This window comes from Loxodonta africana, chromosome 8, assembly GCF_030014295.1.
Source record: "Loxodonta africana isolate mLoxAfr1 chromosome 8, mLoxAfr1.hap2, whole genome shotgun sequence".
NCBI classification, from domain to species: domain Eukaryota; kingdom Metazoa; phylum Chordata; class Mammalia; order Proboscidea; family Elephantidae; genus Loxodonta; species Loxodonta africana.
Window position 1 is genome coordinate 15,397,412 of NC_087349.1, and position 26,084 is coordinate 15,423,495.

Sequence of the window (26,084 nt, forward strand, 5' to 3'; positions counted from 1 at the left end):
AGCCCAACTCCGAATTTTCAAGAAGAAGTACACATTCGACTTCCTTATAAATATTTCAAAAAATGTGATAAAGTACTCCTATGAATAAAATCACTCCTTATTGCATAAGAAGTAAATTATAGGTACCAACTTAATATACCATGATTAGAAACACAAATGCTTTATTTATGGTGGTGGGAAAGGTAGCACTAAATGTGGGTGAAGTTCACAGAGCTTGAATAATGTAACTGATGCCACTAAGTTGTACACAAGAAAAAGGATGCTATGTTATGTATAATTTTGCAACAACAAACTATATATATATGTGTATACATGTATATATATGTGTGTATGTGTGTGTATATATATTATATATATACATATATGGAAACCCTGGTTGTATAGTAGTTAAGTACTATGGCTGCGAACCAAAAGGTCAGCAGTTTGAATCTACCAGGCGCTCCTTGGACACTCTATGGGGCAGTTCTACTCTGTCCTATGGGGTCACTGTGAGCTGGAATTGACTTGACAGCAACAGGTTTATATATACATACATATACATATATATATATACATATAAAATAAAACAAATAGGGGCTACAGATGCCACTACTTCTTAGACATAACCAATCACCTCACAGGATTAGTTTTCTTGGTTTGAGTAATAGTCCCGTGGGACAACTCAGTCAATCGGCGTAATATAGTTCATAAAGTTTATGTTGTACATTCTAGTTTGATGAGTAGTGTCTGGGGGTCTTAAAATCTTGTGAGCTGCCATCTAAGATACAACTATTGGTCTCTATTCATCTGCAGCAAAAGAGAAAGAAGGAAACCCAAGAGTCAGAGAAGGAACCAGACTGTAAGACTAATTGTCTCCTTGAAGCACAGCCTTCTCTACCCTGAGACCAGAACTAGACGGTAACCAGCTACCACTGCCGAATGTTCTGATCAGGGTCACAATAGATGGATTGTGATAGAAAGGGTGAAACATGTGGAATGGAACTTCGAATCTTCAAAGAATTCAGACTTGCTGAACGCACTGAGACTGGAAGAATCCCCGAGACAATTGCCCTGAGATATTCTTTAAACTTTGAACCAAAACTATCCCCTGAAGTCACCTTTTAACTAAAGATTAGCTCAAAAGTAAAGAATGTCATCCTTGAATACTACGCACTTTTAAAAAATTATCTATGTGAAACCACATGGACAAAAGTTACTCTAAAGCACAGATGAAAAAGTTGGGGGACAATGAGATTAAGTTAATGGAACTGGAACAACTAGAACAGAAATAATGAGAATGTTGTCACAATGTGAAGAATGTAACCAATGTCATTGAACTTTATGCGTAGAAACTGTTGGATGGGAACCTATTTTGTTGTGTACAGTTTCACCAAAAATAGAATAAAACATGTATTTTTTTATTTTTAAAAATTAAAATTTAATTAAGAGTGAAAAACTATATAATTTATAAAGTGAAACATTCATTAAGCTGGATATGAGAATTTGATTCAATCCACAACACATCAGGCAAGATATAAGACTTCGCTTCCTGTACCTCTTCCCTTAAACGGTAAGCATGGGGCAACACCAGCCTGAGCCTATTCTCCTGTCTCCAATGGCCTTGTTCTGACATTGCAGACATTCTTATGCCAAATTTCTAAAATTTCACAAACACATCTACTTTGGAAAACCATGCACCCTTGGATATAGTTCAAACCTATAAATGTCATTAGAAATTAACAAAAACTTAAAACTAAGAACCATACACACTTATTAAAACACGCACACACCGTCCTCGCAACTACTGCTCTCGAACGTTTGCTATAATAACATTTCTGAGCCAGCATGGAACGTGACGGCCCTTGAGAAATCAATTATGGGACGTTTGCGCTAAGTCTCTACTATGTCCTCACTCTTATGAAGACACCGAAGCCAAGATGTAAAGTATGACTTTACCTTATTATCCTCTAGGTTGAGCACTTCCAAGAGGTCGTGGTTCTCTAAGCCTTGGAGGCTACTGATCTGATTGTTGGACAGATCCAGATTCTGTAGTGCTTTCAGGTCCTCCAGACCTGTGATCTTCTCAATCTGGTTATTGCTCTAAAATTGATAAAATAAACTTAACGTCTTAAAGGCCATTCATAGGACACATTGTAATGACAAGTTTTCACTTTGGATACTGCCCCAAATCTCTTAAAATCAGTAAGCCATTCTTTTTGTTGTTTTTTTTTTCCCCCATTTTCATCACTCACTTTCTTCAACACATACGCACACCCCAGAAAGAAACTCCAATACTTCGGCTGGAAGACTCAGGATATAATATCATTAAAGCAAGATAAGTGTTCAAATCAGTGGGAAAGACAAAAGCTACGTAATAGAAGCTTTTCACATTACACACCTAAAGCCTTAATGACAGCATAATTCCGTGTGTATCTTTAGAAATAGAAATGTAATGTAGTTCTTTCATCACTATCACAATAAGCCACTTGAATATTGCAGCTCCCACATAAACTTGTTTGCATAAACCTCCTAAATGTAGCCCCCTCACATCATGAGGGCTGTGGTAGTGTGTTACAGTGGTGGTTTCCAATGGATTATGCCTCCAGGTAGTCATGTTCTTGTGCAGTGCCCTCCTCTTGAATCTAGGCTGAACCTATGACTTATCTTAGCCAAAAGAATATGGTGTAAGTGCACCAATTCTTAGCCCAAGACTTAAGAAGGCCTGGCAGCTTCTGCTTTCTAGTCTTAGATACCCTAAGCTGCCATGTAAGAACTCCAGCTACCTGTTGGAGAGGCTTTGTGGAAAGGCCACACGAAGGGAGGCCTGAGACTAAATAGAGAGAAAAACGCAGCCATTCCAGCATCTTAGCTGAGCCCAGCCAATCTGCCAGCTGAATGCAGCAAGATCAGCAGAAGAACCACACAGCTGGAACCAGCTCAGATTCTAGAATCACTAGCAAATAAAATCATTTTTTCTCTAAACCACTACATTTTGGGGTGGCTTATTATGCAATGGAAACTCTGGTGGTGTAGTGCTTAAAAGCTATGGCTGCTAACCAAAAGGTCGGCAGTTTAAATCCACCAGGCGCTCCTTGGAAACCCTATGGGGCAGTTCTACTCTATCCTATAGGGTTGCTATGAGTCGGAATCGATTCCACGGCAACGGGTTTGGTTTTTTTGGTTTTTATTACGCAACGATACATAACCAAATAATTTCTTCAACACTCACACATGAATATCTTCTCAGACAATGAGAATAAAACAAAGAAGGATTTAAGATTCAAATGTTGTCTTCTTTCCCAACCCGTATAAACCCATAACAACAAATAACAGTAAAATAATTTACATTTTCTTATACATTTTCCAACCTCATATCATTCTTTGGGTTTTTTAGTCTTGAGGTACAAGAATATGTCACGGTAAAGCTAAACTTTAAGTTGCAGTTTCAAATCATAATAAAGGGCGATTTTGAGGTTTCAGTTAATGCTATGTCATGTCCGTCCTTGAATTTTTAAAACTTTTAACATGCGTTTAGGAACTAAACCAAAAAACCAAACTCGCTGCCATTGAGCCTATTTTGACTCACAGCGACCCTATAGGACAGAATCCTATAGGATTTCCAAGGAGCAGCTGATGGATTCAAACCGCCGACCTTTGGTTAGCAGCTAAAAGCCTAACCACAGTGCCACTAGGGCTCCATTTAAGAACTAGAAAATTAAATTAGAATATTGCTCTGCCATGTATAGTATTTTATCATACATGTTTCCAGGTACATTTAATAGAAGAGCTCATTTTCATCCTATTTTTCATAAGATTTTACTTTTACAATGAGCAAGATTTGTGTTCATTAGCATAATTCTATGGCTTTTTAAAATACATTAATAGAATGTTGATAATCTATAAAGCTGGGTGATAGTACATGGGGCGGTTCATTATGCTATTCTCTTTATTTTGAGATATATATTATATAAAAAATAAAAAAATAAAATAAAAAAATAAATAAATATATTATATATATATGAAAAATTTCATTATGAAAAAGAAAATATATTCATAACTGTTCGCCAAAGGTAAGTCAAATTTCCTACTGTTCAGAGTTCAAAAAAAGTTACACAAGGTGTAGTAGAAAAGGGAAAGAAAAAACAACATTGAACTTGACATAATACCCATATTAATTTAAGGAGCCCTGGTGGCACAGCGGTTATAACTTATTGAAATAAGACTGCGATACCCTATCCAAAATATGCCCACATATCAATATTATATACAATACATTTCTTCCCAAAGAACGTTGAAGTGCTTTAGATGTGCCACATAGGCTGTAGTCCTTCTTTACAGTGTCTCTGATGGCTGTCAGACTGGTAGATGAATATGAGTAGAGTGAGGCACAGAAAAGTTTAATTAGATAGCCTAGGGTCATAAAAGAAATCAGAACTCAGAAATATTCAGAACCATGGAATTTTTGAATCGCCAGAGTCATCTAGTCAAACCCTTTGTCCGATGCTGAAAAACGGATGCATTTCTCCAATATGCAGTTAGCCAGTTTCTCCTTAAACAGTTCTTCCTGCTTGTTTTATGATGATGGGGGGAGAAGGGCTTTTAGAGAGGAGCTACTTTCTTAAATAAACGAAGTTAGAACAATTCTTAATCTGCAAATTTGGGAGAAACACACACACACAAGTGCCTCTTACCAAGATAAAACAAATTTTAAAACTTGAACTTCATTGTCATTGATTGCTAAGAAGCTGGTCACCGGAATAGCCAGTAGAGTGAACTTCATTTTCCCGTACATTTATGGCAAAAGTTGATGTTGGAGAATTAACAATTGGTTTATATAAAGAATTTTTCTCTAAATTGCAAAATGAATAGTTAACTAAAGGAATTGGTTTTCTGAATCCATGAACTAAAAAATCAAAGTACTTAAAACTATTGAAACAGTATTTTATAGATTTTTATTAGAATTTGCAAAAGAAGACCTTCCTAATCTCAGGAATTTTAAAGGAAAATAAATGAGAGCATCTGCTGTACGTTCTAGTTCATGTTTCGTAATGGTGTGAGAAGTGGGAAGAATCCACCTAACCCATTAGTAGAAAAACTAAGAATGTTATGCTTATTCTAAAATCTACATAAGATAGAACCGCCAACATGGATTACTTATCGAGTTATCAAAACCAACTCTTAAAAGTGCTATGTGTTGTTATTCTTAACCATGAGGTCAATTCTCATTCTCTTAGGCACACCCACATATCTCTTTCTAGGTACCATGCTCCTCCTAAGGTTGATGGGTGTGTCACTACCGAGAAGATACCTGACGATAAGGACACAGTTCCAACAAAATGCAAAGTGAGTGATACCTGCTGCCAACAATATTTCATATCATCAGCATTTTAAAGGCTACTTTCTTTTATAATTTAAAATTTTTCTATCCTCCACTTATCCATTTTATTTTCATTTATGCTTTGCTAACATGCTTTAGTGGGCAGAAAACATACAACCTCAGGTAAATTATTAGACTCTTCCATGCCTTGGTTCCATCGTCCATACTGGGAAGCCAGGACTCTGCCCTCATCAAACTCGCTGTAAGGAAGAAAGGATCTAGAAAAACCATTTGAGCTAAAAGTTCATGGAAATAAGACAGGAATGGCATATTGTATCTGTCAAAAATCTGCAGATGCCCTATGTCATTTCAAACAACAGCTTCTGTATCTTCCCATGGGATGCTCAATTTAAGAAATTAATAAAGCTATAAGCCTCACTGAGGAGCCCTGCTGACGCAAAGGTTAAGCACTAGGCTGCTAACTGAAAGGTTGGTGGTTTGAACCCATCCAGTGGCTCCGTTGGAGAAAAGGCCTGGTAATCTGCTTTCATAAAGATTCAAACCAAAATCAAACTTGTTGCCGTTGAGTCGATTCCCACTCATAGCGACCCTATAGGACAGAGTAGAACTGCCTCATGCAGTTTCCAAGGAGCAGCTGGTGGATTTGAACTGCTGACCTTCTGGTTAGCAGCTGTAGCTCTTAACCACTTTGCCACATAAAGATTACAGCCTAAGAAACCCCATGGGGCAGTTCAACTCTGCCCTCTAGAGTTGTTGTGAGTCGGAATCAACTCAACAGCACACATGACAACAACAAGTCTCACTGGCTTGAGATTCTCCCTGTCTACCCAGTGATAGGTGTAATGAAGAACAAAGGCATCAAAGGTAATAGGAAGGAGGAAGAAAGGAAGAAGAAAGAATCCTGGACAAATCCACAAACTATCACATCTGCCCCCAAATCAGTGAGCTACACTGTTACTTCAAAAATATTGTGTATGTCTTTGGAACTATTGTAATCCTGTTGAATTTGCTTGTAAATGATCTGTGCTTGCATTGTCATAATCACGCAGCATGTCACGTGGCTTGTTGGAAAGAGTGCTGTGCACGGGGAAAAGATACACAAGTGTAAACCTTCTGATTGGAATTGTTCACTTACTCTCAGCCCAACTTCTGATTCTCTAGAATGGGAGACTATCATGCATTAATATAAAAGAATTGCCAAAATTCAGTGCACAGAGAACATCTCTTGGTTCATTTGAAGGCAATAAAGTGTGACCAGCAATAATTAGTATGTTTAAACGTTATTTTCACCAATAAGGAATTGCAAAGTATGTTTTTCAATTATTGTTAAAATTAGACCTTTCTTTCTCAGTGTAAAAAGTCAATCCATAAAAAAAAATTCACTTTAGGTATCAAATTTGAAAATCATTGTAATTTAGTGTGAAATATTGATAGCACACACGCAAAAAATATAGATACAGAAAGGAGCAAGCAAAACGGAAGACAATACCATTTCCTAAAGGAATTAACTCTTCATAAACTTGAAAAATCCCAAGTAATCACAATTCATACATTTGCCAAAACGTCAACTGCTACTTCTATGAAGAATAACATTTTTGTTGGACTCACCAGACAAAGGATTTTGATTGGTAACATGCTTAAGCCATTAATTGTTATGATCTTGTTATTGGCCAAGCTGAGGTGAGTTAGGTTACTGCACAGCTCCAGTCCTTTGATTTCTTCGATTTCATTGCCTATATACCATGACTGTGTTTAAGGAAAATGGGACTAAAAGCATTTGGAAGAAAAGACAAAAAAAAAATCAGTGCTAAATAATCCTAAGAAGAATCAGAAAACAGCTTAAACAAAGCAATATCAAATGCCCAGGAGAGGACAAACATCAAACCCTGAAACAGGAGCTCCACTGTTGTTACTGCTAGTTGGTGTTGAGTTGGCACTGACCCATGGTGACCTTCTGTATAACGGAAGGGAACAGTGTCCAGTCCTGGGCCGTCTTCATGATCACCGGCATGTTTCAGCCCATTGTTGCTGCTCTTGGGTCACTTCATCTCATGGAGATTTTCCCTTGTTTTTGCTGTCTCTCCACTTTACCAAACATAAGGTTCTCTTCTAGGGATTGACTGGTCTTTCCTTATGACATGCCCTAAGTAAGTGAGGCTTGCACCAAGCTCTATCTTTCTTGTGACCAGACAATGTCATTCTGTAGCAAATAGGTGGTCTTCTTCCTGTTAGGGAGAACAGCCCTTTCTTTTCTTTCTATCTATGTTGGCTTCTCTTCTCCCTTTCAATTAAATTGGCTTAAATTCTGCCTTAGCTTCCTTACCTGTTGATTAAGCTTCTGTTCATTGCTAAAATTTTAACTTGTTGGCTCTGTCTTCCATCCTGATAGTCATCAAAAACTGTAATCTCAAAGACACCAATCCCACTCACCTCTCTCTGTCTTCAATCTCTGTAGCCAGTTTCTAGGATTTGATGTCATTTCTCCATCAAAGTCCAGTTTTCCCAACCAGATAACCTATGGCATCACCATTCTCTCAGCTACTTGTAATTGGCAGAGCAACCAATCAATCATCAAGACCTGGCTTTTCTTTCTTTTTGCTTTAAAATATCTCTTTAATTACTTCCTTCTTTTTCATTCACTCCTCTGACGACACAGTTCAGCTTTAACACCAATGGGTACCTCTAATATCCTATTCTTCCTGTCCTCAACTCACTCTACACATCGTGGTCAGGCCAACTGTTTCAAATACTGGCTGGATATCCTGCTTCAACTAAGATTCTCACGGGATGAATTCCAAATTCCTCACTCTGGCAATTATGGCCCTTTGCTCTAAGCAAAACCTGTTCATCTAAATTTATCTCCCATTATAACCCAATGGGAATTCTCTATTTCTGCCATGTGAATCTTCTCAATAGTTTTGAAATGTATCAAGAACTTTCTTATTTGGCAGTACTTTTTTTAATACTACTTCCCTACTTTCTACACTCTACCCACTCTGGGGTTCCACTTTTATTCTTTCCTATTTTTCAATGTTCATATTAAATCAGCATCTTTAAGTATTTCATCATGACAGCTAGTCCTCATTTTCGTATTGTTTCTCTTTTATTACTTTTTAATTACACAACTAAGGGCAAATGATAGACTGGGAGAACATATAACATACATAGTACACAAAGGATTATTATCTTGAATACATAAAGAACAGCAATAAATCAATAGAAAAAAAGACCGAACAACCCAATAGAAAATGGACAAAGAATACCAAACGAAAAACCAAACCCAGTGCTGTCGAGTCGATTCCGACTCATAGTGACCCACAGGACAGAGTAGAACTGCCCCAAAGAGTTTCCAAGGAGCACCTGGCGGATTTGAACTGCCGACCCTTTGGTTAGCAGCCGTATCACTTAACCACTACACCACCAGGGTTTCCAGACAAACAATATATCCAGGCAATTCCCAGAGGAGCAAATCCAGGTGGCTAATAAACATATGAAAAGATGCTCTGCTTCACAGGAAGTCAGGAGAATGCAAATTAAGACATGAAGCCATTCTTCGCCCACCAGCTTGGTAAACATTTTAAAGTACAAGGTTTTGAAGAACAGATACTTTGATACTACTGAGTGACAGGGTTCATTATTATATAGCCACTTGGGAGGCAACTTACCAAGACTGATTATAAATATGTCACAGCAATTCTATTTCTTGGTATCCACTCTAGACAAACTATTTTTTCTCAAAGTCTTCACTTAACTTTTAACCCACCGTTATCTCCTTTCCATTATCACTGTCGCTGTTGTTAGCTGTCATGGAATAGGCCCCCAACTCATGGTGACCCCGTGCACAACAAGACTGGACCATTATGACCCAAAGAGTATTCATTGGCTGACTTTTTGGAAGTAGATTGCCAGGCCTTTCTTCCTAGTCTGTCTTAGTCTGGAAAGCTCAGCTGAAACCTGGTCAGTGTGATAGCAACATGCAAGTCTCCAATGACAGATGGGTGGTGGCCGCACACAAGGTGCATTGACCGGGAATGGAACCCAGGTATCCTGCATGGAAGGCGAGAATTCTACCACTAAACCACCACTGCCACCCCCACTACCAAATGTGGCTAGAGTAGTTTTTACAACAGCACAATGCTTTTTCCTCTTAATTACTCCTACAAACAGGAGATACATATGTGCCTACCAGCAATGGCAAAAGTCAATAAGGAGGAGGACTGGACCATATAGAACTCTGAGTTCACGTTCACTTTCAGAAATACCCTCACCCCCTGATCTTCAATTGTCTTAATTTAAGACCTTCCCAAACTGTTGCTTGCCCTTCCTCCTAACACTGTTCTTTCATGTGTCTTGGGACTTTTCAGTAAGAAGAAATACAATCTGATAGATCACTAAACTATTACAATGAATTAGCCTGTGAGGCTAATCGTCTTAGGTATATTCTAATTTTAAAAGACCACTACCAGGAGAGTCTCAAAAGAACTCGAAATCGTCATACTGCATTCCAGCACTAACGTTTTTTATGATTGTGTGACAAAATCTTTCACAGCAGAATTTTTGATCTTAGGTGGAAGCTGAGTGCAGGAACCCTGTGGCCCGTAAGTATAACTTTATAACTAGGGGAAAGCCCAACGATATATTTTTATATTTTGGTGATGCTGTCAGTAGTTTACAGTGCTTGACATGAATTATTCACTAGTTCGGTGTGTACTCTTACTCATTTGTCTACAGTCACAAAATATGGCTTGGGTGTACAGGAAACGGTTACTGAGAAATAAGGAGAAATCCATCACAATTCTCTTAGTGGAGAAAGCCACAATGATAGCTTTAATCAAACCAGTCCCGAAAGATCTATATCACCTCACCAGTGAAAGGTGTTCTTCACGATAGGAGTGAATCTCTCTAAAGACTGGCGCGAGCGTACAGCTTAAATGGCTGCGTAATAAAAGTGGTAACTACCAATCAATTGCCAAAAACACTCCGCTGCCGTTGAGTCGATTCCAACTCATAGCGACCCTAGAGGACAGAGTCGAACTGCTCAACAGTTTCCAAGGAGCGCCTGGCGGATCTGAACTGCCGACCAATCGCAGCATGGGAAAAACAGTGAAATTCAGAAGACAAGTGAGTCTCACGATAAACGTTTACCAAATAATCTGGGATGTGTCGCTGAACCTCCCTGGTCTCAGGCTCTTCGGCCATATAGTTAGCAGTGGATAGTCTCTGGATTTAAAATTCTATGCATCTTTTTTTTTTTTAATTCCATGATTCTATAATCATAAAACAAATTCTAATAAACAGCCAGTCAATACTTATAAAGAATAACGTGTATTCTTTCTCAAGGATAAATCAATTTACTTATCCTTGGCCAGGTGTATCGTCTTGCAGTTTGATTATCAATTAATCATCAGTTATCTGCATAGGGAGGGACAAGACAGCACAGTAAAATAAACTAAAAAATTGATATCTTATAGTCGTTAACGATTCATTGAGGCCTTAATTTAACCTACCACAATCACATTGTTGGTATCAGTAGCTTAATAAGCCAATTAGTTTTTATTTTAAATGTTTTTCAAATAAATTAATTTCTAATTCTAAGGTATAATTTCAAAGACGTTAATTCCCAAGTACATAGACCTGGGTTCAGCTTAATCCCTCACACATCACTGGTCCATACATGGCCTACTTATTTACTTTTTAAAATACAGGTTTCCTCTGCTATCCGAAAGTAGAGTGTTCCTATGAAATCTTTCCTAAGCTGAAATGGCATAAAGCGAAGAAGCAATTACCATTAATTTATATGTGAAAAAAATCTGAGAGTTCCCAGATCCAAAAAGTAACCTACCAAATCATACCAAATAGCCCATAAAACCTAAAATGGTACTAGCATACAGTAACAGCAGGAGTGATATGATAAACGCACAGCCTACACGAAGCAGAGGTGCTGTATGTACCGTGCAGTCTCACCTACCAGAATCGGGGAGACAGCGAGCACACACGAAGGCTGAGAGGCCGTGCTGATGGGAGCCCCGGTAGCCTAGCGGGCGACATGTGGGGCTGGGTTGAAGAGCGGGGTTTATATTAACTGTGCATCTGATTAACGCCCCCTACAACTATCCCATCGCCTGGGGTTAACAGGCCACGTTTCACCCGCAATCTGTGCCCCACATGGGTGCAATCCTGGTATTCCCCAAGTAGCGTCTGCCCCCGTTTGGAGGGGTCTTTGTGGGTTTGACTCTCACACTACCTGCCACTCTTGCTGACCTGGGTGTGCGCTGCCTCTTTAAAAGCTGGCTGTAAAAAAAAAACAAAACAAAGGCTGAAGGCTACATTGGCTTTCTTTTTGTAAAAGCAAAAATCCTCCCGGGATTTCTTTCGGTTAGGTTAGCGAAAACAGGGGCTAATGTAGGTCTTTCATAAAAGCCAAGTGGCATAGGGCGAACTTTCAAAAAGCGGGGGATGCCTGTATAATGAAAACTCTTGAACCTCCCCCACCCCACCGCCCCCTCCCCCAGAACTGCAGCATTAAAAAAAAAAAAAAAAAATTTTTTTTTTTTCTGTGCTCAGCTTTCTTGTCCCATCCTTGTGACCCTGCTCAGAGGTTACCACTGTCCTGGATCTTCTCTTTCCCTTTGAGTTTTATACTTAAACTATATTATCCACTTTTATTAAGATTCATTCTTTTTGCTGTATGTAGATGTAATTTATTCATTTTCCCTGCTGTACGATATTCTATTGTGACTACCATAATTTATCTTTTCTCTCATCAGTGGGAATTTGGGTTGTTTCAGTTTTTTGTAATTACAAGCAGTGCAGTTATGAACATTCTTATGCAAGCCTCCAGGTACACATATGCAAAAACCTTCCCCATATGTAGGAATGGAGGGGCTGGTCATGGGAAAGAGGATGCTCAACTTGACAATATAAGATTGTTTGCCAAAGTGGTTGAACTAACTTTACACCCACACGCAAGGTATGAAGTTATCCTCCTGAGCTACATGCCCTCCAACACTTGGTATTTTTAAATTTCTTAAATTTCGTTGATACAATACAGTATCTCATGGTGGTCTTCAGCTGCATTTCTCTGAATACAAATGAGTTTGAGCATTTTTTCATGTTTATTAGCCTTATCTGTTTCGTTTTCTCTAACACTTTTTCACATAGTTTGCCCACCCTCTTATCCAGGTCATGGAATGTGTTTTCTTTAGGTAGGTCTTTAATGCCCTTCGATAAAGTTTTATTATGTTCTCCCACAGGTCTTACTCATCTTTAATAAGATTAATTTTTGTTTTTGTTACAAATGGTGACTCTTTTTAAAGCTGTGTTTTCTAGTTGCTTCTGGTGTAGAGAAATGCTGTTGATTTCTGTTTATTGATGAGTCGGAAGCGACTTGATGGCAATGGGTTTTTCTGGTTTTTTGAAGTCACAAGCCAGCCACCTTGTATAAACTCTCTAAACTTTCCCTGTTATTTTCAGAATACTCTATTTCAAGTTCTTGCTTATATTCTCTGTAGATAATCACGTCATCTACAAATAATGACTTTTAATGTCCCCTTATCAATCTTTATACCTTTAATTTCTTTCTCTTGTTTTATGGTGCTGTCCAGAACTTCCAAAACAATAATGGATGGAAGTGGTAGGGGTGGATAGCCTTGTCTTGTTCTTAATTTTAAAGGAGAATGCTTAGAACATCTTCCCAGTTAGATAAAGTTTGTTGGGAAAAATCTTTTATAGATGTTTTTACCAAGTGGAGAAAATTCCCTACTATTAATTTACTTATTATCTTTTTAATCTCAATTAAAGTATATTAGTCTTCTCAAAAAAAAAAAAAAACCCAGTCGAGTCTTTTTTTTTGTCCCCCAAATTAACTTATAATCTTGTCATAGTTTTGCTTTTCCAGAAAAACTTTTAAACCCCACCATCTGTATCATGTACAACATGATACACTTGAATGACGCAAAAGAGAAGCATGTTTAGTACTGTTTAGGAACTAGCCTACTACTTTTTCCAAACTATAAGATATCTGAGAAGTTTATTTCATGAACAGTGTATGAAAAGTAGCTGATTTGGGCTACTTGTCAACACGCCTTTGTTTTTCAAATGCAGGTAAGGAATGGTATCGTGTTATATTCTAATTACCTGCCATGTCTGAGTTTCAATGGCTCAGATGTAATAACAGCTTTTTATACTTCAGAGATAAGACTCAGTTGCTACACCTAATGTCAAGGGGGAAAAAAAAACAAACCCTACTTTCTTTCCTCATGATATTTGACATGGACAAAGTCATAATAGTTTAGTTTTCCACATGGGAAGACAAAATTATGTAGAAACTATGACTTTTCTGACAGAAAGGTTTTAAACTGTATCTTCTGTTTTGAGTTCAAAATACTATGTGGGTGTGTTTCTTTGTTTCCTTTGGCAATTCCATGCTGTGCATAGAGGAATATTTGTCTGGGAGACAGAGCTCCCCACGCTGAGCTCCAGACAATGAGTGTCCCCGTCTTTTTTCTGGGTGCCCTCAAGGGGCTCTAGATTCTCAGACTCTAGATTGGAAGGCACTCCACAATAGCCCTAACAATGGACTCAAACATACCAGCAATCATGAAGATGGCTCAGAACCGGGAACAGTTCATTCTGTCATACGTAAGGTGGCCGTGAGTTGCAGGCAACCTGACAGTCCACCACCACCACCACCAACTGGATGCTCCATTCCTTTCACAGGAAGGAGTGTAGGGGTCAGCCGACTTCTAGACCAGGTTTCTCAAGCTTTAACGTGTAGACGGGCTGGGGGATCTTATTAAAAATGCAGGTTCTGATTTAGTAGGTGTGGGTGGGAGCCCAAGAATCTGCATTTATTTCTTGAAGTTCCAGGAGATGCTAGTCCTCCTTCTAGATGGCCTGAGAGCGCTGCTGGTTGAGCGGATTTCTGGGCAGTGAGACTGTGTCTGCAACTTCAATCTCTATGGCACTCAAGCACAAAAGGAAGGCTTTGTGGGCAGATGCTGCTAATGTGTGCCACTTCCAGCTTGTCATCAAGATACCAGCCTATTAGGCCACATTCCGAAGAACTGGCTCATTTCAAGAGCATCATCTCAATGCCCACCAATTGTTCATGTTTACACATGAGTTCTGAAGGGACTGGTGCTATGCTCTAAGCTTTTCACCGTATGTGAATAAAATTTTGTTCTACAAAATATGTCAAGAAAGTGTCTCTCCGTTCCCCCACATCTCAGCCTGTCATGAAGGCCATGTCGTGACTGCTGCCTCATCCCTGGAATGAGGCATCCGGGGGCAATTAATTCATTTTCCACTCTGCCCCACAAATTCTCTGGTGGGTAGGAAGATACTTATGGAGAAATAGAAGGGCTGCTACCTTGTTACCCAGAGAACATGGGTCTCTGGTGTAAAGAAGACTCCGGCTCATTAAACTTGCAAATCCCCAGTTAACTCCTTAGGCTCTAGAAGCTGGAGCACACTGACTAGAGAGGAGATCCTGTTTGCATGGGGTCTGGGTTCGGTCAATAGATGGGGTCATGAAGTTGTTACAAACCAAACTTTTTTTTTTTTTTTTTTTTGGTGCTGTAGGCATATTGTAAATATACTACAGAAGCTTCTGCCACCCATCTGTCACTTTGTCATAGTACTATGGTGGCTTGCCTCTTGCTGTGATGCTGGAAGCTATGCCACTGATACTTCAAATACCAGCAGAGTCACCCATGGGGGACAGGTTTCAGCAGAGCTTCCAGACTAGGACAGACTAGGAAGAAAGGCCTAGTGATCTAACTCGGAACATTAGCCAATGAAATCCTGTGGATCACAGCAGAATATTATCCCAGAAAGTGCTGGATGTCATCAAGAAAGACCAATCAATAGAGAAGAACATCATGTTTGGTAAAGTGGAGGGCCAGAGTAACAGAGGGAAACTCTTAACGAGCTGGACTGACACAGTGGCTACAACAATGGACCAAAGCATACCAGCGATCGTGAAGATGGCGCAGGACCAGGCCATGTTGTGCACGGGGTCACTGTGAACTGGAGAACCTCAGTGTCAACCAATAACAGAGAAGCTTGCTATTGAAACAGAGATCAGTGTGAATTGTTTTGTAAAATAACTAATGGCTAGTTTTCCTACGACAAAATCTGGATTTTTATATGGTAAATTTATATAAAATAGGGCATAGCTTTAAGTAAATCTGAAGAAAGGAGTTAAAATCAATTAAAATGCAATTTCTTACCTCATTTTAGAATTAACAGTAAACACCCAGTGACCAGGAGAATGACTGTCTTAGCTGTTCAGGTACAAGGGTTCCTGGCAAGCTTCGACTTACAGTTTTATTCCTTAGTAAATAAAATACCTTTCTTCATTTGGGGATATCAATTCTTAATCATTTAATGAGTCACCCATCTCCAGTGAATTGCTTATCTGGTATTATTCCATGTCATCTGGTACACATTCCTCAATGGCTCAATTAACCACACTGTCCCCCTTACTCATTCAAAGGATACTGTCCAAAATTAGCTTAGTGAGAGCCTGGTACGCAGACAGGTCAGACATTTCAGAAATTTGGTTGTAGGAAAAATCCACCTTCTGGCGAGGAAAAGAGAATAGGCCACATTTTAGGCTCCATTTATCTTCACCACGATCACGTATCGCATATGAGGAAATTAGTTCTGCGTGTAGTTAGAATTCATTATTGAAAATACCCTAAGGCTCAAGCACTCATCTGACGCTAATCATTTTCTAACTGGGACCTTCGTCCATCCACTTTGATGGGGACTAAGGAGGCCCCTTGCTTGTGGCTGTGACCACATTAACACCCCTCCCGACCCCCCACAGCCTGAGCGCGTCAATCCCCTAGTCACTCGCTCCATTTTCAGCATTTATTTTAAAGCTCCTTGATTTTCCTCCAGGATTTACCTCAACTTTATCCTTTTTTTTTTTTTTTTACCCTTAGTTTCCACTATTTCTTTCATTTGCTCTAAGGTCCAGGAAACGGCGTTTGCTGGTTTCATACACATATCTTGTTTCCCTTTTCTATTCCTACCTCAATATATTCACCACATCACCCCCTAAATGTCAGAATTATCCTCCATCTCTAGCCCACAGGCCTTCTCTCACCAACTTTCCATCCTTGCTCAAAATTGACTCCTTTAGGAAGCATTTTGCAACATCAGCTCTTCCCAGCCAAAAAGAGGAGCCCCTCACTAACAAAGAAATGCAAAGTCCAATAACTTTTGTTTAATTACTCACCTAGTTTTTTTTTACTAGCAAAAGATAAACAAAAATTATTTTTTGGAAAACGAAGAAAAATCCAAGTTTTTTGAAACACCTACATTGGTAAATGGCTGGGCACATTGAGATCATTTTCTGGATAACTCTGAAGCAACTATATAATAAGCACTATGCAAATATTCTTCTCTTACCCTTTAAAGCAGCGACTCCACCCTCCAACATTTCTTAGTATTGTACGATTATTGTAGCAATGCATTAAATACTAAGTACTTCAAATATTAAAATCTTTAAGTGCTAACTAACTACTTTCAAAACTGAAAACAAAAATCTAGACACAACTTTAATGGCAAGGGTAGAAAAAAATGTTTAAGTCAGTTATAACATAGCAAAGAGACAACAGTCATTTTAAACACAAGTGTGTGAACCCTGTCAATATATACCCAAAAAACCAAACCAAACCCATTGCTGTCAAGTCAATTTCCGACTCATAACGACCCTGTAGGACAGTGTAGAACTGCCCCATAGAGTTTGCAAGGAGCACCTGGTGGATTTGAACAGCTGACCTTTTGGTTAGCAACCATAGCTCTTAACCACCATGCCATCAGGGTTTCCTGTCAATATACGGAAAGGCGCAAATAAAATAGCATTAAGTAAAACAGAAGTCAGAACACAGGATGTTCTGCCTGTACAAACCGCACTAAGTGAAATGCATATTTTGACTAAAATTGAAGTCAGTTTGACAGGATGTAAAAGAAGTTTAATGTTCACTTTGTTCTCCTCTATAATAAACGAATCCCAAATGATGGACCAGGAAGACCTTTATCGTCATCTGGGCTCAGGCGAGTAACGCTTTCTCCTCAACGCCCTTCATCCTTTGCTGTAGCACATGTCTGCTCATGACAGCTGTCTGCGCACATACCCTCCACGTACCTATAGGACTGGGCTCACTGAGAGATCCTAGAGGCGTTATGGTCCTGCACAAAACGGCCGTGACGCCCATGGGAGCCCAGACCTAGCCGGAAGCACCCATGGAATCAAATCAGTGTTCACTTCACCTGCTAAAGGCAAAGGCACTCTAAGAACTACAGAAGAGTGCAAGTAGGAACCATTGCTCTTCAGGAAATGTCTGCTCTCTCTGGCTGATGCCACAAGGACTGGACTGTTAAATACTAGGGAGGCGGAGCTCCTCAAGAGGGTGGGCCGGGGCGGATTAACCAGTAAGCATGATACACATGGGCTTAACTGGGCTTAGTTACCAATCTGTGGTGCACAATTTCACCTCATTTTTACCACATAAGTAAGCACAATTAAGCCTGTGCATACCTTGCTTATTGGGTAATCGGTCCCTGGGGTGGGACACAGTACACAAGCATGATTTAAGAAGGAGATACGGGCTTTAGGGTCACTGACAAGGGTTCAATCCCAGCTCTGCTACCTACCAGCGAAGGGTAAGCAGGTTACTTTGCCTATCTGTGCTTTAGTGTCCTTGTCTGTAAAATGGGTCAAGAGTGTGGCCTTGCACCTTTACTGGGAGGACTCCCAGCCCACGTTCACGGGGCATTCACAGGGAGCTGAAAACCGGACCAGGGACAGCCCAGCACCTTGCAACCGCTTCCCTAAAGTTGCTGATACATTCGCTCATAATTCTCCCAGATCTTGGAACTTTAAAGAGGGGGGTAGGATTTATGTTCATTTGTGAGGTTTTGGGGGGAGGGGGAGGCAGGGGTGTGAATAGAAGAAACTCTTGGGGAAGTTTTTCCGAGCACAGGGCTTCTGTTGTTACCATGACTGATTTCATGGAGCTTGGGGCAAGGGGAAGGAGCCCTGGTGGCGCAGTGGTTAAGTGCTTGGCTACTAACTAAAAGGTGGGCAGTTCAAACCCACCCAGAGGCTCCATGGGAGAAAAGACCTGGTGATCTACTGCCATAAAGATTACAGCCTAGAAATCCTATGGAGCAGTTCTAGTCTGTCCTATAGGGTCACTGTGAGTCAGAACTGACTAGACAACACATAAGCACAAAGAGGGCGTGGGGGTATTGAACAGCCAAGGGGAATCTGAGCGGCTCTTCAAACTCAACTCCTGGTAAGTCCAGGACCACATGGTCCCACGTGGCATACAAATTGGCACCTTGTGTGGCTGACTGGGACAAAGGAATCTTACCCCCACAAAAACTGCTATTTTAAAGGGGAAAAGCACACAACTGACCAAAATGGAAGGATGCGAAACAACAGAAGAAAAACTATAAGGGCGTCTTGCAGGCAGTATGGGGAGGGACGGTCAGAGCCTTCATTTCAGGTTCCGATAGTTGTGAGGCCTCTGCGTGATACTTCGGATCTGAGTTAATTTGGTTTGTGAATAAAACTAATACAGAAGAGCAGACATCCAGTGCTTTTTTATTAAATATTTGAGTCCAATAGAATACTAATCACGTGGTCTGGTAACGGCTCCCAAACTTGTCCGCACATTAGAACTACCTGGGGATCTTTCAAAAATTCCGAAGCCGGGGACTTAACCCCCATAACCCGTTGCCATGGGGTCGATTCTGATTCACAGCAGCCCTATAGGACAGAGTAGAACTGCCCCCTGGGTTTCCAAGGCTGTAATCCTTACAGGAACAGACTGCCACATCTTTCTCCCACGGAGGGCTGGTCGGGTAGAGCCACCGACCTTTAGGTTAGCAGCAGAGCAATTAACCATTGCACCAACAGGGCTGCTTTTCAGGACTTAACTCAGGCCAATTAAATCAGTATCTCTGGGGGTGGGGCCCAGGCATCAGTAAACGGCCTTTCCACTAAGTGTGGTCCCTGGGAGTTTGTTAAAAATGGAAATCTCAGGCCCCACCCCCCACCCTAGACCAACTGAACCCCGCTATCATTTAACCAAGGGCCACGGGTGACTTGTGTGCCCATTGATGCATGGGACCCCACTCTGTGGCCTAGTAAATGGCCCTGTCAACCACTGTTCATGGACGGTTACTTTCTGCTCAGAAAGGCAAGAGCAGAGGAGAAGGAAGGTCTGAAATCAATGTTTTTCTTAAAAAAAACAAAAAACAAGGTCAGATAAATGAGGGCCTAATTTGAGCCCACGAGAAACTTTTGTAGATTTTCCCGATTACAAACCCCATCTGAAATCGTGCTGTGATAAAAACCTACAATAGCCACCAGTGTGTGAGCGAGGGAGCTAAGAGATGGAAGGAAACTGGCCCTTGGGTTTGAATGCTCAGTTCTAGGAAATCTTCCAAAAAATCCTACTCATTGACACACCATTCCACTTTTCCAAAATAAATGATATACACGTCCATCTATTCATTGCAGAAACTTAAAATACTGTTTATCTTTACACCTTATTCTCTCTGAATTCTCTACTTCAGTGCTGCTGTGCTGATTTATTGCTAAACACTTAGTATAAGCAGTTAGAGCAGTGACGAAGTCTACCTTGAGATTTTTAGGTGGCTTGAAGTTGAAGAACGTGGTCAGTTTATTTTGAGAAGCGTTAAGTTCTAGAAGATAAGGCATACAACTCACACAACACAAATCTGGTGGGGAGGAGAAAAAAGAAACATAGGCTAAGGTAAGCCAATAAACAAAAACTAGGCAAAGTCATTAAAAACAGCATGGATTACATCAGAACATCCTTTAATTAGGTCAGATGCAAGCACATTTTAGTTATTCCAGATGAGTGAAATGAATAAAAACAGGAGTATGTGAAATACATTAAAAAAAGAAAAAGTACAGAAAACTCTCCTTGAACCAAAAGCTTAACTTTCTTCCCAGGGCGTCCCCACTGCTTTTCTTGAGATCGCTCAAGTAGCAAATGGCTGAGGCCACCTGCATGTCCCAGCTCACGTCAAATGCTTCAAAAAGTACCAGCCTCAGAGGAAAGGATGAGAAACTAGAGTCTCAGCTAATCCTCCTGATAATTAGCTCCGAAATAATGGAATTATGTCTTTTCAGGAAGGCTGGAAATACCATCATTAGAGAACTCTCTTTGTGGTGAATTAAATGTTGCTTTAATTTGACTTAATCCTAAATCTCATTAATGATTTGAAGTGATTGAAATCGTTGCTATTATTTTGCTTTGAGTCTGGATTGGTTCAAAAATACATCTGAGTTTCGCATTTTATCCCGAGAAAATATTCTGAAACGTGAATACTAAGAAAAGGATTATTGAGCTAAGAAAGGCTGTTCTGAATGACAGCACAGAATGAACATGACCGTTGTGAAATATTATTTTGCTTCCCTCTGCCACCCCACAGCAGGCATACTTTGGACAGCAGTATGAATTAGGAGAAGGATCAGGAAGTTGCATGACGGGATTACGGCTGGCTCTACCAGTAACTTGGTGCTCCACCTCAAGAGGATAGTATAATAATCACAACGTCTTCCTCTCTCTTTTTGCTCTAGATGAGAGACCAGCTACCACAGTCCCTCAGAGAGTGGCGCCCAGCGGGAGAACGGGGCCTCCACACCTTCACCAGGTGGCCAGGCAAAGCCGGACCAGGAGAAGAAAGGAAGGTTAGACTTGCCCTGGAGTAGGATGGGGAGGTTCAGACAATGTGAAGGCCTCCCTGCATCCTTCCCTCAAGGGTCTCTGAAAGTAGAAACTCACCACCAATTTCTACTTCATTTCCCCAGACTAAACTATACTCTTTGCCCTCATCATGGTGGTCCCATGTGTGTTAGGGTAGAACTGTGCTCCACAGGGTTTTCAGTGGCTGATTTTTCAAGAAGTGATCTCCAGGCCTTTCTTCCAAGGCACTTGTGGGTGAGCTTGAACTTTCCATTGAGCAGCCAAGTGTGTTTGCATCACCCAGGGGCGCCATATCCTTCTTTGTTGTTGTTGTTAGTTGCCCTTCAGTCAATTCTGACTCATGGCGACCCCAAGTGTTTCAGAGTAGAACTGTGCTCCATAGGGCTTTGAAGGCTGTGACCTTTTGAAAGCTGACTGCAAAGGCTGTCTTCTGAGGCACCTGTGGGTGGCTTTGAACCACCAACCTTTCGGTTAGTACCACAACCAAAAAACCAAACCCAGTGCCGTCGAGTCGATTCCGACTCATAGCGACCCTATAGGACAGAGTAGAACTGCCGAATAGAGTTTCCAAGGAGCGTCTGGCAGGTTCGAACTGGTTAGCAGCTGTAGCACTTAACCACTACACCACCAGGGTTTCCTAGTGCAAAACCTTGTGCGCCTCCCAGGGACTCCTACACTCTTCTTTGATGTAAATAATTCTAGGAGCGGCTGTACGCTGAGTCGTTATTAACACCTTGATGGGAATTAATGAGGGAGTGAAGAAGTCGGACAAAAGCAAGGCCAAGGAGAACCTGAAACTGCTTTACAATCTTTGTCTATTTGTCTGCTCTGAGCTCAGCTAGAGTGTCCGCTGGTAGTGGCTGGGGCTGGCCATTCTGTGGGCAGATAAGTACGGTACCGTGGAGCTCTGTCTTGTAGGAGCCAGGGCTTAGACACAAAGAGACGAGGAGTGCGTTTCACACTTTGTAGATAGCCAACATTTTTGAGGCACTCTGACTGGAAAAAATCTGTGGACCAGGAGGCTCGGCTTCTGATTTAGAGGAGCCATGCTTCTTATGCGTTCCTTACTCAGCAGTGACCGCGGTGCCCACCAGATGGCAGGAGCGCTTCGTGTCGTGTCTGCAGCAGTCGCTCTCAAAGGGCAGTCCAAGGCCAGCACCATTAACCTCACTACTGTAAACCTATTTGAAATGCAAGTTCTCAGGCCCCAGCCCGGACTTACTGAATCAGAAGCTCTAAGGGCAGGGGCTAGCAATCTGTGTTTTAACATGCCCTCCAGGTGAGTCTTTTTTTTTTTTTTTTTTTGTGCTTTAGATGAAGGTTTACAGAGCCTTTAGTTTCTCGTTAAACAATTAGTACGCATATGGTTTTGTGATATTGGTTGCCAACAACACGACATGTCAACACTCTCCTGTCTCAAACTTGGGTTCCCCATTACCAGCTTTCCTGTCCCCTCCTGCCTTCTCGCTCTTACCCCTTGGTCGGTGTGCCCATTTAGTCTTGTTTTGTTTTATGGGCCTGTCTAATCTTCAGGAGTGACTTCAGTATTGAGTTAAAAGGGTGCCCAGGAGCCATACACTCAAAGTTTCTCCAGTCGCTGTCAGACTAGTAAGCCTGGTCTTTGTGTGTGTGTGTCTGTGTCTGTATGTGTCTGTGTGTGTGTGTCTGTGTGTGTCTGTGTGTCTGTGTGAGTTTAAATTTGTTCTATATTTTACTCTAGCTCTGTCTGGGGCCCACTATTATGATCCCTGCCAGAGCAGTCAGTGGTAATAGCCAGGCACCACCTAGCTGTACTGGACTCAGTCTGTTGGAGGCTGTGGTAACTGTGGTCCGTTAGACCTTTGGACTTTAATCTTTCCCTTGTGTCTTTGGTTTTCTTCATTCTCCCTCGCTCTAGAAGGGGTGAGACCAGCAGAGTATCTTAGGTGACCCCTCACAAGCTTTTAAGACCCCAGATGCTACTCGCCAAAGCAGAATGTAGAAGATTTTCTTTATAGACTGTTATGCCAGTTGATCTAGATGTTCCCGGAGACCATGGTCCCCAGCCCTCAGCCCAGTAATTTGGTCCCTTGGGGAGTTTGGATGCGTCTATGGAGCTTCTATGACTTTGCCTTGGTCAGGTTGTGCTGACTTCCCCAGTATTGTGTACTGTCTTACTCTTCACCGAAGTTACCACTTATCTATTGTCTAGTTAGTGTTTTTCCCTCCCGCCTCTCCCTCCTCCAGGTGATTCTGATGCAAGTTGAAGTCTGGTTTACGTCAGAACACAGGCTGTCATCACAAAAAGAAAAACACGGAGTACCTTACACACAGTAGGCTCTCAAACACTGGATGAACTAATGAAATGGGCCATAAAATGTCTAAGAAGACCGGTCTGACTGAAAAAGAAAGAATCGCAGCTGTGGACTTCCTGCTCGAGTAGCAAGGTACTAAGCCAAATCTCTTTTCTCTTTCTCTAGAACTACCAGTTGCCGGTTGCCAAGACTCACGGCAACCCTACGTGTATCAGAGTAGAACTGTGCGCCGTAGGGTTTTCAGAGGCTGATTTTTCAGAAGGAGATCGCCAGGCCTTTCTTCTGAGGCACCTCTGGGTGGACTCTACCTGACCACCTTTCGGTCAGCTGCTGAGTGAGTTTGCACCAGCCGGGGTTCCCAGCACTGTGCAATGCTAAAGGCTTCCACCACTCTGTACCTCCTTATCCAGTAACGGAGAGCAACCTTGAGGTGTGTTGCGGGAGGCGCCCAGAGAGCACCTACGGGCAGCACTAAAAAAGTCATCCTGATGTTGTATCTGGGATTTGCTTTAAAATAACCCTGGGGAAGGGGAGGGAGGAGGGTAGAGATGAAGAAAGATTACCCGCAGGCTGGTGACTGCTGAAGCTAAGTGACCAGCTCATTACGCTATTCTCTTTACCCGAGCACATACTTGTAACTTCCTGTAATAAAGTTTTATAAAAGCAGAGACCAAAGTAAAAGTCTTTCAAAACTGATAGTAGCGTTTTAAGAATTAAAATGTGCTAGAACGTGTCTTAATCACCGAAGCAAGTAGATTTTAATTATTGGAGTCGTATGACAGAAAACAAAATCAGAAAATGCAACAGAAAAGACCATATCTCCAACATTTGTCAACAACAAAAGACAAGGAGAGAAGCAGAGAAAGATTATTGTGAAGAAAGCAGGTCAGAAATAACGACTTACTTCCTCTCCTCGAAATCTGAAGAAAAAATGATGCACTGTTAGCTTCAAACAAGTTCAGAAAATCAGGACCGAGGATCGAGCTTTGAAGAAAATGTGACAACTGTAGGACTAATTACAGTAAATGCAAACAGCTGTCATCACAAATCTATACAACCACAACGGTGGCGTTAGAATTGAAAGAATCAACTAGACAGAGAAAGACAAAAGAAGGGAAAAAAATAATTTGGGGATCCCTGGTGCTCGAATAAGGAGAAGTAGCTAGCCAGGATTAAAATGTAGGTACAAAAGGAAAAAAAAAAAAAACACTAAAGGGGGATAAAAAAGGACTAATTCATCTGTGCTAAATAACAAATTAAAAAAAAAACAAACAAAAAGAACAAACCAGTCAAGTCAATTCTGACTCACGGACACCCCATGTGTGCAGAGTAGAACTACTCCACAGGGTTTTCATGGCTGTGACCTTTCGGACGCAGATCGCCAGGCCCTTGTTCTGAGGCACCTCTGGATGGGTTCAAATCGCCAACCTTTCAGTTAGTAGCCCAGTGTTTAACCATTTGCACTGCCCAAATACTCCTTAAACAGCTAATAGAAGTAGTGAAAAGAGGAGAGAACCATTAAACCGCCAGCAAGCACTGAGGAAATAACCATCAGTCTCTTAAATGCAGAAATAAATACCCCATCTGACACTCTTAAATATCACTGAATACATCTCATCCATCTCATAATATCGCATATTTGCAAACATGTGCCTTTCTCTTTACTTATCAGTCATTGCTGCCTTTTTTCATGAAAAGCAGAGGCGTCATATGTAAACTGATTCACATCGTCGCATCAAGTTTTTTGGTATTAAAACTATCTTACGTGATGCAAAGTTTAAATTTTGAAGTAATTCCATGATCCCTCAATTTACTAGCGATTACGTACCTTCAATTTTATTTACTGAAAGATCCAACTTCTGTAGGTGAACGTATCCACAGAGAATGCTGATGTCAATTAAATCACACCCCTGAGAGAACAAAAGGGAAGACTTTAATACTGCATTAACGGGTACTCCTCCACCTTCTTTGTAACTTCCAGAAATTAGTAGTTGACAGAAAGAAACTCAGAAATTCTTCTGAAAGCAGAGTCGAAGCAAGAAGACAGAATCTTAAGTCTTCTACTAAAAGGAACTCAAAACAGACTACAAACGCCATCAAAAAATGTTCCTCTGAAGAAAATAACAGCTTAGCAAATTAATGTTGTTAACAAATACGAATACTTGTGGCAAATTAAAGCCATGTTCGTGAGACTCTTACAGAAGAATTTTACATTATATTATATATACCCACTCAGTGTATATATATATTGTATATATATAGCAATAAAGCCTTTATCTAGTAGAAGAAAAGAAAAAGCAAATGCCTAGATTTTAAATTAAGTTTTAGAGCATTCTCACGTAATCCTGAGACCATTAACAACAGTGTTAACTTTCAAAGCTCTTTCACAATAATCTCCTTTGATCAAACAAACCTGTGAGATCAGTAGGGCAGATCATTTCCAATTTAGAGATGAGGAATATGAAGGGCACACAGCAAGTTAACAATGGAGGGAATCCAACTCAGAATCCAAGTCTCCTGAATCCTTGTCCAAAATTCTTACCAAGAAATCCTGCTTCTAGCCAATTTCAAGGAAAGCCTGGTGGCATAGTGGTTAAGAGCTACAGCTGCTAACCAAAAGGTCAGCAGTTCGAATCCACCAGGTATTCCTTGGAAGCTATATGGGGCAGTTCTATTCTGTCCTATAGGGTCGCTGTGAGTCAGAATCAAAGA

General features: G+C 40.8%; 1 protein-coding gene across 1 annotated transcript in view; it reads right to left on the reverse strand.

Moving 5' to 3' along the window:
* LRGUK (leucine rich repeats and guanylate kinase domain containing) overlaps positions 1-26,084 on the reverse strand; it is an 89,636-nt gene that overhangs the window by 49,316 nt on the left and 14,236 nt on the right. Inside the window, exons 4-8 of the mRNA XM_064290369.1 lie at positions 25,201-25,282; positions 19,983-20,083; positions 15,821-15,902; positions 6,926-7,050; positions 1,936-2,079 (exon numbers count right to left, since the gene is read on the reverse strand). Of these exons, the coding sequence (XP_064146439.1) occupies positions 1,936-2,079; positions 6,926-7,050; positions 15,821-15,902; positions 19,983-20,083; positions 25,201-25,282 (534 nt within the window). The remainder of the gene's footprint in view (positions 1-1,935; positions 2,080-6,925; positions 7,051-15,820; positions 15,903-19,982; positions 20,084-25,200; positions 25,283-26,084) is intronic.